Source organism: Loxodonta africana, chromosome 3 (genome assembly GCF_030014295.1).
Source record: "Loxodonta africana isolate mLoxAfr1 chromosome 3, mLoxAfr1.hap2, whole genome shotgun sequence".
NCBI classification, from domain to species: Eukaryota; Metazoa; Chordata; class Mammalia; order Proboscidea; family Elephantidae; genus Loxodonta; species Loxodonta africana.
The window spans coordinates 145,254,056-145,267,959 of record NC_087344.1 but is presented as its reverse complement, the minus strand read 5'-3'; the positions used below and the strand labels follow the sequence as shown (position 1 = coordinate 145,267,959).

Below are 13,904 nucleotides of genomic sequence, written 5' to 3'. Positions count from 1 at the left end.
GACCCAGGGGAGAGGGTCTCCTATGGGAAGACCGTAGAGCTCCCCACCCTCGTCTTTGCACCTTCTGGGCAAGATCTCCCGGGCAGACTCCGACCCTTTTACAGGAGTGTGCCAAGATTTTTCCCGTCGTGGTTTGACCCCAGCCTCAGAGGTGGGCAAGTGCCCAGGGCAGCGACGGCAAGCCGTGCGCAGCAGACTTCGGACCCCGGCCCAGTGTGCTACAGAAGTGCGGCTGCTGTGGTGCCCTGATTCTCTGAGGTGTCAATCCCGACCCTTTTCCCCCGCCAGAGGGCCAACGGGAAGGAGACAGGAAAAGGTTGCTCCAAAACTCAGATTTTCAGAAGGCTGTAAGCTGTTCTGATGTTGTTGGGTGCCCTCAAGTCGATTTCCGCCCCTTTTGACAAAATAGAACTGCCTCCATAGGGTTTTCTTGGCTGTAATCTTTACGGAAGCAAATGCACCCGTGGAGAGGCTGGGTGGGTTCGAACTGTCAAGGTTAACAGCCAAGCGCTTAACGGTTGTCCCACCAGGACTCCTACAACTCTGATACATGAGAAATCAGAAGAGATAACATTTTAACCAAGAAAAATTAGGGAATAATTAATTTACAAAAGTAAGTTGGATTCTCTTCCCATTTGATTTTGGTTTACATACAGGATTAGAAATGAAATGTGTGGAAAAGATGGCCTGCGGTTTGAGTTATTTGGACAGGAATCTGTCCTGTGCCTAATGTCTTTGTGCAGACTTGACCTACTTTTTTTTTTTTTTTAATCGTAGGTACCAAACACACAAGTGCCTCCAAACAAGAAGATGCTTCCAAGAGGTACGAGAATTTCTTGGAGAACTGCATTCATTTATCTATCTCATATTAATTGAACCGTTTTTTGAAACCGTAATGGGTACTACCTTAGAGAAAGTTACTGTGAGAGGGAAGGTAGAAGTCTGGGAAGCACTATAAATTCTCACAGTGACTGTTTCAAACCAAACCAGAGATTTCTAGGCTGCTAATGAGTATCTATAGAAAGATGTCTGTGACAATAAACCTGCCTGTATTAACCTGGTACTCCTTTTCCACCTCTTCGGGTACACTCACTCATTACTGCTATGCCAGAGACTTACTGTGCAACCTTCTCATTTTGTCACTCCAAGAAGCCTTTTCTATTCTTTGTTTACATCCATTCCAGATTTTCATCAAAAAGTTGTCTTGTACTGTCTCTTGGCTTCTCCTAAAAAAGCAAAATATTATCACCTGTCTCAGAAGGTTTCTAGAATATGCATAGCCTATGAAGAGTATTAAAATATATATCTAGAATTTCTCACTTTATGAAGACTCACTGATCTTGTATTGGCTTTAGTCTTAATTTATTCATTCATTCAAAAATTATCTACCAAGTGTAAAATGTGTCAGATCTGTGTTAGGCCCTGAGGATATGATGTTGAACAGGGTAGACCTACCATACATAGTTCTTGTTTAGTGGAATAGAGAGACACCAATTAAATTATCACAAGGTATACTTATAAATTGTATACTTACAAATTGTGAGAAGTGTTACAAAGGAAAAGGCTATGATGTTATGAGGAAGAACTAATAATGGGAGTACATTTTAGCTGGGAGCTGGAGGGGAGAGTAGCTGTGGGGTTCAGGGAAAGGCTTCTCTGAAGAAGTAATAATTACACTGAGACCTGAAGGCTAAGTAGGAGTTAACCAGACAAAGACTAGTGACGAATGACTTACAGCCAGAGGTGACAATATGTGTGAAGACCCTGAAACAAGAAAGAGGTTGGCCAGTTCAAAGAAAAGAGACATGTTATCCTTTGGTTTGCGGAAACATTGTTTGCTGTCATGTGGTTTAGGCCTTCCTCACCTGCAGAGAGTCTGTGAGGACCAAAGAGTTGAACACAAACCCTAATGTGTGTTGGGGCCAGCGAGTTTGCAAGGTTCCCCCCAGCCTAGTTCTCAAGGGCCTAACTTTCATTGACAATGTTGTGCTGACTTACCCCGTCTGGCACAAATCATATTTGAGTAATCATCCTTAAACCCACTGCTATTGAGTCGATTCTGACTTACAGCCACCCCATAGCGTTTCCAAGACTGTAAATCTCTGCGGAAGCAGACTGCGACATCTTTCTCCCTCGGAGCTGAGGGTGGCTTTGAACTGCCTACCTTTTGATGAGCAGTCAACCACTTTAACCACTGTGCCACCAGGGCTCTTAATCATCCTTAAAAGTGAGAGAAATTAAGTCTGTAAGTTGAAATGTAAAACTACGAAAGTGGCTCAAGAGAGGAAGGAGTGGATCTATTGGTTTTTATTTAGAATTATTCTAATCTTATGCATAATTTAGGAAACGCTGGTGGCGTAGTGGTTAAGTGCTATGGCTGCAAACCAAAAGGCCGGTAGTTAGAATCCGCCAGGCGCTCCTTGGAAACTATGGGGCAGTTCTACTCTGTCCTGTAGGGTCGCTATGAGTCAGAATTGATTCGACGGCAATGGGTTTGGTTTTTTTAATGGGTTTATGCATAATTTTTATGTGAATTTTTTTGGAAGGGATAGTGTTTTCACTTTGTGCTACTTATTATTGGTCTTAGTAAAAAAAAAAAAAAAAAAAAGTTGTTCTGCAGAGATTAAAAAAAAAAAAGAGAGACAGAGAAAGAAAGGAGATGGCCAGAGTGATGTGCAGCATTCTGATCAAGGGAGGAAAGGCGTATAGGAAAAGGTTAGAGAGACGTAGGATCCTGTTCAGATAGTAGCTGGTAGGTGAGTAATCCAGATCTTTGTTGGAAGTACAAATGAGAAAACATTAAGTAACAAATGATGGAATTTAGGTTCTAAAAGTAGTTTTAAGAAGTGAGAAATGGTGGTTACCTGGAATTGAAGAAAGTAGATGCGTTTCAGCTCTGTTTTGGGGGGTTTTTCCCTGTGGAACAACATGGTTTTATTGGCTGGGCTTTAGGAAATACTGCAAGAGTAAAGTTTAATTAATGGTGATAGTTTGCAGCTCTACTCAACACTGATCTGACCACAAACCTGAGATTATAGTTCATTTTTGAGGAATATAGATGAGCTGAAATGTATTTTGAGCAGACAACCCAGGATGATGAAACAGTTAAAAATCCATGGAGGTAGCCAAATAGCTGTTATGGGGAAGCGGCTCTTTATAAATGTATTGCAACTAAAAAATGAAAAAGAAATGGTAGAATTGCTATTTGACAATTCCCACCTCCCTGGGTGGCACAAATGCTTAATCTTTCAACTCCTAACTGAAAGGTTGGAGGTTCAAACCCTCCTAGAGGCACCTCAGAAGAAAAGCCTGGCAATCTGATAGTGAAAGGTCACATGTGGGGTTGCCATGAGTCAAAATCAACTTAATGGCAACTGGTTAGTTTCTGGATGAAAGAATCAACAACACTTACAGTCTTACGAAGGAAATAAAACATGAGTCTGATGAAGCTCTGAATCCAGCTGCTAGTATGCAGGAAGTGCAGGGGAACGTATTGAATGGCACTGCAAGCATGCCATGAGCAAAATTCAGATTTTATAGGTCAGATGTCTGAGGTTCTGCAATGGATAAATTGTTAAAAAAAGAAAAAGATGGTGAGAGAAGCTGTAGATTAAAAGATTAAGACATACCAAATTAAAGAAAACAGACAAGACTAAACTATAATGTCTAGGGATATTACTTAAATAATACCATTATAAAAATAACTCAAAATGATCATTACAATAAGAATCAAAATACTGATTACTTCTGGGAAGAGGGAGAGGTTTCTGGGTTGGCTAACAAAGGTCTGTGTCTTGACCTTGGTAGTAATTACAAAGGTGTTCGCCTTATAATAACCTTTGGAATTTTATGTATTTTATTTTACAATTAAAAAGCATACCCACAAGGAATGCTTGAAGAAGTTGAGATGTTTAAGTTAGAGAAGAAGGGGCTCGGAGGCGTAGGATTGCTATTTATAGATATCTCAAGAACTGTCCAAGAGGTCTTAAGTTTCAGTCCTCAGATCCAGATACTCTTTTTTTTTCCCCCGAGTATACCTGATGTTACTTGAATTCAGATAGATCTGACTCAGTACTTCCCAAATAGCTACCTATTTGTTCATCATTTCTTAAGATGGATCATTTCTACAGGTGACTTTTCTATTATGCTTTAATTCTTTCTAATTTCATTCTGGAGGATAAGTCTTACCCCAGAGTACTTGGAATGCTTTAGGATTATCTCATGTATTGACCACACATAAAAGTAATTTAGGATACCATTCAGTCTAGGATACTATTCAACCTGAGCTCTGGGGAGTGAAATGTATTAAATTCTGAGTCAGCATCATAACCTGTCTGTTGTGTAGGATTAGCAGTAGTAGGAGTCGTAGTAGTAAAACTGCCATTTTTGTTTCTTAGGCGCCGTTGTGTCAGTTCTGACTCATAGTGACCCCGTGTACAACAGAATGAAATACTGCCCCGTCCTCCAGTGCCATCCTCACAATCGTTGCCATGTTTGAGCCCATTGTTGCAGCCCCTGCGTTAATCTATACCTTTGAGAGTCTTCCTCTTTTTTGCTGACCCTCTACTTTACTAAGCGCGATGTCCTTCTCTAGGGATTGGTCCCTCTTGATAACATGTCTAAAGTACATGAGATGAAGTCTCGCCCATCCTCGCTCTTAAGGAGCATTCTGGCTGTACTTTTTCCAAGACAGATTTGTTTGTTCTTTTGGCAGTCCATGATATATTCAGTACTCTTTGACAACATCATATTTCAAAGGCATCAATTCTTCCATCTTCTTCAGCCTTTGTCATGCTTTCACACGCATATGAGGTGATTGAAAATACCACGACTTGAGTCAGGTGCCCATGTCTTCAAAGTGACATCTTTGCTTTTTAACACTTTAAAGAGGTCTTTTGCAGCACATTTGCACAATGCAACATGTCATTTGATTTCTTTTTTTCTTTTTATTGTGCTTTAAGTGAAAGTTTATGGCTGAAGTTAATTTCTCCTTCAAAAATTTATACACATGTTGTTTTGTGACATTGGTTGCAGTTCCCACAATGTGACAGCACACTCCGCATTTCTTTCCTGGGTTCCTTGTGTCTGTTCCTCCAGTTTTTGTCCCATCCTGCCTTCTCATCCTGCTTTTGGACAAGAGCTGTACATTTAACCTTGTATATATGATTAAGGAAGAGGCACGTTCCTCGTGTGTGTTATTTTTGTTTTTGTACGCCTGTCTAATCTTTGTCTGAAAAATGGGCTTTGGGAATGGTTTCAGTTCTGGATTAGCAGAGCATCTGGGGGCCATAGTTTCAGGGGTTTCTGCAGTCTCTGTCAGGCTGGTAAGTCTGGTCTTTTCAAGTGAACTTGAGTTCAGTTTTACATTTTTCTCCTGCTTTGTCCAGGACTCTCTTGTAATCCCTGTAAGAGCAGTTGGTGGTGGTAGCCAGGCACCATCTACGTCTTCTGGCCTCGGGCTGGTGGAGTCTCTGGTTCATGTAGTCCTTTAGTCCTTTGGGCTAGTATTTTCCTTGTATCTTTGGTTTTCTTCATTCTGTTTTGCTCCGGGCAGAATGGGACCAATAGATGTATCTTAGATGGCTGCTAATAGGCTTTTAAGACTGCAGATGCTACTCACCAAAGTGGGATATAGAACATTTTCTTTATAAATGTTATTAGGCTAATTGACCTAGATGTCCCCTGAGACTGTGTTCTCCGGGCCCCAACCCCAGCTGCTCGATCCCTTGAAGTGTTCGGATATGTCTAGGAAAACTGCTATGCTTTTGCTTTGGTCTGGTTGTGTTCACTTCCCCTGTTTTGTGTGTTGTCCTTCCCTTCCCTGAAGTTGACACTTCTCACTATTTAGTTTGCGATTTCCCCTCCCTCAACCTCCCCATCCTTGTAACCATCAGAGAATGCTTTTTTCTATGTATAAACCTTTTCTTGAGTTCTTTTGATAAGGGTCTCATATAATATTTGTCCTTTTGTGACTGCCTTATTTCACTCAGCATAATGCCCTACAGATTCATCCATGTTGTAAGATATTTTTTTTTATTAACTTTTATTAAGCTTCAAGTGAACGTTTACAAATCCAATCAGTCTGTCACATATAACTTTACATACATCTTACTCCATACTCCCACTTGCTCTCCCCCTATTGAGTCAGCCCTTTTAGTCTCTCCTTTCGTGACAATTTTGCCAGCTTCCCTCTCTCTCTATCCTCCCATCCCCCCTCCAGACAAGAGTTGCCAACACAATCTCAAGTGTCCACCTGATTTAATTAGCTCACTCTTCATCAGCGTCTCTCTCCCACCCGCTGACCAGTCCCTTTCATGTCTGATGAGTTGTCTTCGGGGATGGTTCCTGTCCTGTGCCAACAGAAGGTCTGGGGACCATGGCCGCCGGGATTCCTCTAGTCTCAGTCAGACCATTAAGTATGGTTTTTTTATGAGAATTTGGGGTCTGCATCCCACTGATCTCCTGTTCCCTCAGGAGTTCTCTGTTGTGCTCCCTGTCAGGGCAGTCATCCATTGTGGCCGGGCACCAACTAGTTCTTCTGGTCTCAGGATGATGTAGGTCTCTGGTTCATGTGGCCCTTTCTGTCTCTTGGGCTCTTAGTTGTCGTGTGACCTTGGTGTTCTTCATTTTCCTTTGCTCTAGGTGGGTTGAGACCAATTGATGCATCTTAGATGGCCGCTTGTTAGCATTTAAGACCCCAGACGCCACATTTCAAAGTGGGATGCAGAATGTTTTCATAATAGAATTATTTTGCCAATTGACTTAGAAGTCCCCTCAAACCATGTTCCCTAGACCCCCGCCCTTGCTCCGCTGACCTTTGAAGCATTCATTTTATCCCGGAAACTTCTTTGCTTTTGGTCCAGTCCAATTGAACTGACCTTCCATGTATTGAGTGTTGTCTTTCCCTTCACCTAAAGCAGTTCTTATCTACTGATTAATCAATAAAAAACCCTCTCCCTCCCTCCCTCCCTCCCCGCTTCATAACCACAAAAGTATGTGTTCTTCTCAGTTTTTACTATTTCTCAAGATCTTATAATAGTGGTCTTATACAATATTTGTCCTTTTGCACCTGACTAATTTCGCTCAGCATAATGCCTTCCAGGTTCCTCCATGTTGTGAGATATTTTGAGAATTCATCATTGTTATTTATCATTGCAGGGTATTCCATTGCGTGTATGTACCATAATTTGTTTATCCATTCATCTCTTGGTGGACATTTAGGTTGTTTCCATATTTTTGCTGTTGTGAATAGTAGTGCAGTGAACATGGGTGTGCATATTATCTATTTGTGTGAAGGCTGTTATTTTTCTCTGGTATATTCCTAGGAGTGGGATTGCTGGATTGTATGGTATTTCCATTTCTAGCTTTTTAAGGAAGTGACATTTATTCCAAAGCAGTATAACATTTTATGTTCCCACCAGCAGCGCATAAGAATTCCAATCTCCCTACAACTTCTCTAACATTTGTTATTTTGTGTTTTTTGGATTAGTGCAGTATTGTTGGGGTGAGATGGTATCTCGGTGTAGTTTTGATTTCCATTTCTTTGATGACTACTGATGGCGAGCATTTCGTCGTGTGTCTGTTAGCTGCCTCAATGTCTTTGGTGAAGTGTCTGTTCATGTCCTTTGCCCATTTTTTCATTGAATAATTTGTCTTCTTGTTGTTGAGGTGTTGCAGTGTCTTATGGATTTCAGAGATTAGACATTTATCAGATATGTCATAGCCAAAAATTTTTTTCTAGTCTGTAGGTTCTCTTATTACTCTCTCGGTGAAGTCTTTTAATGAGTGTGTTTGATTTTTAGGAGCTCCCAGTTTTCTAGTTTCTCTTCTGGTGTTTGTGCGTTGTTGGTTATGGTTTGTATGCTATTTATACTATGTATTAGGGCCTCTAGCATTGTCCCTATTTTTTCTTCCATGATCTTTATCGTTTTAGATTTTATATTTAGGTCTTTGATCCATTTTGAGTTAGTTTTTATATATGGTGTAAGGTATGAGTCCTGTTTCATTTATTTACAGATGGGTATCCAGTTTTGCCAACACCATTTGTTAAAGAGACTGTCTTTTTCCTGTATAACGGACTTTGGGCCTTTGTCAAATATCAGCTGCTTATAGGTGGATGGATTTATGTCTGGGTTCTCAGTTCTGTTCCATTGGTCTATGTGTTTGTTGTTATACCATTACCAGGCTGTTTTGCCTACCATGGCGGTATAATAGTTTCTAAAATCGGGTAGTGTGAGGTCTCCCACTTTGTTCATCTTCTTCAGTAATGCTTTACTTATCTGGGACCTCTTCCCTTTCCATATAAAGTTGGTGATTTGTTTCTCCATCTCGTTAAAAAATCCTGTTGGAATTTGGATCGATATTGCATTGTATTTGTAGATCACATTGGATAGAATTGACATTTTCACAGTGTTGAGTCTTCTATCCATGAGCATGATATGTTTTCCCACTTACTTAGGTCTCTCTTGGTTCCTTGCAGTAGTGTTTTGTAGTTTTCTTTGTATAGATATTTTACATTCCTGGTTAAATTTATTCCTAAGTACTTTATCTTCTTGGGGGGTATTGTAAATGGTATTGATTTGTTGATTTCCTTTTCGAAGTTCTCTTTGTTAATGTAGAGGAACCCTATTGATTTTCATATGTTTATCTTGTATCCTGCCACTTTGCTGAAATCTATTAGTTCCAGTAGCTTTCTTGTGGATTCTTTGGGATTTTGTATATAAGATCAGATCATCTGCAAGTAGGGGTAATTTTACCTCTTCCTTACCAATTTGGATGCCCTTTATTTCTTTTTCTTGCCTTATTGCTCTAGCTAGGACCTCCAGCACAATATTGAATAAGAGTGGTGATAAAGGACATTGTTGTCTGGTTCCCTTCTCGAGGGGAATGCTTTCAGTCTCTCTCCATTTAAAATGATGTTGGCCAACAGACACATGAGGAAATGCTTGTGATCCCTAGCCATTAGAGAAATGCAAATCAAAACTGCAATGGGATTCCATCTCACCCTGGCATTACTGGCACGAATCAAAAAAGCAGGAATTAACAAATGTTGGAGAGACTGCAGGGAAATTGGAACTCTCATTTGCTGCTAAAGGGAATGCAAAATGATGTAATCATTTTGCAAAACGATATGGGCACTTCCTTAGAAAGCTAGGAATAGAAACACCATATGATCCAGCAATCCCATCCCTAGGACTATATCCTAGAGAAATAAGGGTTGGCCCATGAATAGACATACGCACACCCATGTTCATTGAGGCATTTTTCGCAATAGCAAAAAGTTGTAAATAACCTAGATGCCCATCAACAGATGAATGGATAAACAAAATGTGGTACATGCACACTGTGGAGTATTACGCAAGGATAAAGAACAACGATGAATCTGTGAAGCATCTCATAACATGGATGAATCTGAAGGGCATTATGCTGAGTGAACTAAGTCAATCACAAAAGGACAGATATTATATGAGACCACAACAGTAAAAATTCATGGAAAGGTTTACACACAAAAAGAAAAAATCTTTGATGGTTATGAGTGGGGGAGCGGTGGGGGATGGAAAAAAACTAAATAGACAACAGATAAGTGGTAACTTTGGTGAAGGGTAAGACAGCACACAGTACTGGGGAAGCCCGCACAACTTGTACAAGGCAAGGTCAAGGAAGCTCTACAGACACATCTAAACTCCCTGAGGGACCGAATTGCTGGGCTGAAGGCTGTGGGGACCATGGTCTCAGGGAACATCTAGCTCAACTGACATGACATAGCTTATAAAGAAAATGTTCTACATTCTAGTTTGGTGAGTAGCGTCTGGGGTCTTAAAAGCCTATAAGTGGCCATTTAGGATGCTCCACTGGTCTCACCCCTTTGGGAGGCAAGAAAGAATGAAAAAGACTAAAGATAGAAGGGAAAGATTAGTCCAAAGGACTAATGGACCACATCTACCATGGCCTCTACCGAACTGACTCCAGTACAACTAGATGGTGCCTGGCTACCACCCCTGACTGCTCTGACAGGGATCACAATAGAGGGTCCTGGACAGAGCTGGAGAAAAATACAGAACAAAATTCCAACTCAGAAAGAAAGATCAGATTTGCTGGCCTGGCAGAGACTGGAGAAACACTTGAGAGTATGGCCCCTGGACACCCTTTCAGGTCAGTAATGAAGTCACTCCTGAGGTTCATCCTTCAGCCAAAGATTGGACAGGCCCAGGAAACAAAACGAGACTAAAAGAGCACACTGGCCCAGGGGCAAGGACTAGAAGACAGGAGGGAACAGGAAAGCTGGTAATAGGGAACCCAAGGTTGAGAAGGGAGAGTGTTGACGTGTTGTAGAGTTGTTAACCAATGTCATAATCCTAACTGTTTAATGAGAAACTAGTTTGTTCTGTAAACCTTCACCTAAAGTACAGTAAAAAAATAAAATGACGTTGGCTGTTGCCTTTGTATAAATGCCCTTTATTATGTCGAGGCATTTCCCTTCTATTCCTATTTTGCTGAGAGTTTTTATCAGGAGTGGGTGTTGGACTTTATTTAATGCCTTTGTTTTGTCAGTTGATAAGATCGTGTTGTTCTTTTATTTATGTGGTAGATTATGTTGTTTGCTTTTCTCATGTTGAATCATCCCTGCATACCTGGTATAAATCCCACTTGGTGATGTTGAATTATTTTTTTGATATGCTGTTGATTTCTATTGGCTAGAATTTTGTTGAGGATTTTTGTGTCTGTGTTCATGAGGGATATTGGTCTGTAGTTGTCTTTTTTTCTGATGTCTTTGCCTGGCTTTGGTATCAGGGTTATGCTGGCTTCATATAGTGAATTTGAGAGTATTCCTTTTCTGTGCTCTGAAATAGCTTTAGTAGTATTGGTGTTAGCTCCTCTCTGAAAGTTTGGTAGAATTCTCTAGTGAAGCTGTCAGGACCAGAGCTTTTTTGGGGGGCGGGGGGGAGCTTTTATTTATTACCTCTTCAATCTCATCTTTTGTTATGGGTTTGTTAGTTTTTCTACCTCAGTTTGTGTTAGTTTAGGTAGGTAGTATGTTTCTAGGAATTTGTCCATTTCTTATAGGTTTTCAAATTTGTTGGAGTACAGTTTTTCATCGTATTCTTTTATGATCCTTTTTATTTCAGGTGAGTCTGTTGTGATATCCACCTCATTTCTTATTTGGGTTATTTGCTTCCTCTTCTGTTTTTCTTTTGTCAGTTTCACCAGTGGTTTGTTGATTTTGTTGATCTTTTCAAAGAACCAGCTTTTGGTCTTCTTGATTCTTTCCATTGTTTTTCTATTCTCTATTTTATTTATTTCTGCTCAAGTCTTTATTATTTCTTTTCTTCCGGTGCCTGAGGGCTTCTTTTGCTGCTCTCCTTCTATTTGAGTTGTAGGGTTAATGTTCTGATTTTGGCATTTTCTTCTTCTTTGATGTGTGTGTTTATTGCTACAAATTGACGTTTAACTTGTGCTTTTGCTGGGCCCCACAGGTTTTGGTAAGTTGTGTTTTTCTTCTCATTTGAATTTATGAATTTCCTTATTCATCCTTGATTTGTTCCATAACCCAGTAGTTTTTAAGCAAAATCTTTTCAGCTTCCAATTATTTGATGTTTTTGCCTTGCTTTCTGTTATTGATTTTTCCCTTCCTTTCTGTTATTGATTTCTACTTTTACGGAACTGTCATCAGGGAAGATACTTATTATTTTGATGTTTTAGATTCTGTTAAGGTCTGCTTTGTGGCCTAAAATGTGGTTTATTCTGGAGAATGTTCCATGCATGTTGGAAAAGAATGTATACTTTCTTTGGGTGAAGTGCTCTGAATATGCCTATGAGGTCAAGTTGATTGATTGTGACATTTAAATCTTCTGTATCTTTATTGAGTTTCTTTCTAGATGTTCTGTCCTTCACCAAAAGTGGTGAGTTGAAGTCTCCCACTATTATTGTGGAGCTGTCTCTTTTTCTTTTCTATGCTGTTAGAGTTTGTTTTATGTATTTTGGAGCCCTGTCATTGGGTACATAATATGTTTATCATGGTCATGTCCTCCTGGTGTATCAATCCTTTAATCATTATATAGTGCCCTTCTTTATCTTTTATGGTGAATTTTGCTTTAAAGTCTATTCTATTGGCGATTAATATTGCCACTCCTGTCTTTTTTGGTTATTGTTTTCTTGATATCTCTTTTTTCTTTTACATCCATTGAGTTTTAGTTTGTTTATGTCTTTGTGTCTGAGATGTCTCTTGTAGACAGCATATAGATGGATCTTTTTTTTTTTTTTTTAAAGCCACTCTGCCACTCTGTGTCTCTTTACTGGTGCGTTTAGGCCATGTACATTTACTGTAATTATTGGCAGATACGAGTTTACTGCTGTCATTTTGATGTCTTTTTTTTTTTTTGTAGTGTTGACAGTTTCTTTGTTTCACTTAGACTCAACAGTACCTAACAACAGCAACAATAATATTTGGCAGAATATTGTTGGCAATACTGGGTCAGTCCTCCAAATAGTTTTTTGTAAAACATATTCCTCTAGGTGAGGAATCAGAGCCTAAAGTCTTAGAAATTCATGAAGGCAGGGTGAAAAGGTCAGTGCATACTAGATTCAGCCAGTAGAGCCAGGAGTAGGTGCAGAAGTCAGGAAAGGTAGGTTTAGATAGGGAAATAGAAACCGGGGCAGGAAAAGAGTAAATAAGTTACCAAGATAGTTGATACCTTTGATCCTAGGGCAGTGATTCTCAACCCTTTGCACACTAAAATTATCTGGGGAGCTATCTTAGGGTTCTCTAGAATAACACAGAATGTAATGCACAGTGAAGTATATACTATATATGTATACACACACATACACACATACACATGTATGTGTGCATAGGTGTGTGTGTATATATGTTTATGTATTATAAGAGTTGAACAGAAGATATCAAAGGGTAGCTGGAGAAGAGTAAAGTATTACAATGACATGTGCAGAGACCTGGAGATGGAAAACCAAAAGGGAAGAACAGGTTCGGCATTTCTCAAGCTGAAAGAACTGCAGAAAAAATTCAAGCCTCGAGTTGCAATACTGAAGGATTCTACAGGGAAAATATTAAGCAATGCAGGAAGCGTCAGAAGAAGATGAAAGGAATACACAGAGTCACTATACCAAAAAGAATCGGACAACAATCAACCATTTCAGGAGGTAACATGTGATCAGGAACCAATGGTACTGAAGGAAGAAGTCCAGGCTGCACTGGAGGCTTTGGTGAAAAACAAGGGTCCAGGAATTGACAGAATACCAATTGAGATGTTTCAACAAATGGATGCGATGCCGAAAGTGCCCCCTTGTCTATGCCAAGAAATTTGGAAGACAGCTACCTGGACAACTGACTGGAAGAGACCCATATTTATGCCTATTCCCAAGGAAGGTGATCCAACCGAATGTGGAAATTGTTGAACAATATCATTACCATCACCTGCAAGCAAAACTTTGCTGAAGATCATTTAAAAGCGGCTGCAGCAATATATTGACAGGGAGCTACCAGAAATTCAATCTGGATTTAGAAGAGGACATGGAACCAGGGATATCATTGCAGATGTCAGATGGATCCTGGCTGAAAGCAGAAGATACCAGAAGGATGTTTACCTGTGTTTTATTGACTATGCTAAAGCATTCAACTGTGTGGATCATACCAAAATATGGATAACGTTGCAGAGAATAGGAATTCCAAAACACTTAATTGTGCCCATAAGGAATCTGTATATGGATCAAGAGGCAGTGTTCAAACAGAACAAGGGGATACTGCATGGTTTAAAGTCAGGAAAGTTGTGCGTCAGGGTTGTATCATTTCACTGTACCTATTCAAACTGTATGCTGAGCACATAATCCGAGAAGCTGGACTATATGAAGAACGGTGCATCAGGATTGGAGGAAGACTCATTAACAAC

The 13,904-nt window shown here is 40.0% G+C and overlaps 1 protein-coding gene across 8 annotated transcripts in view; it reads left to right on the top strand.

Annotated features, from left to right (window-relative positions):
- Positions 1-13,904, top strand: part of RPAP2 (RNA polymerase II associated protein 2) — a 117,829-nt gene that overhangs the window by 210 nt on the left and 103,715 nt on the right. For all 8 annotated transcript variants that reach the window (XM_010598109.3, XM_064282276.1, XM_064282275.1 and 5 more), the window contains exon 2: positions 778-823. In XM_010598109.3, coding sequence (XP_010596411.2) covers positions 778-823 — 46 coding nt within the window. The remainder of the gene's footprint in view (positions 1-777; positions 824-13,904) is intronic.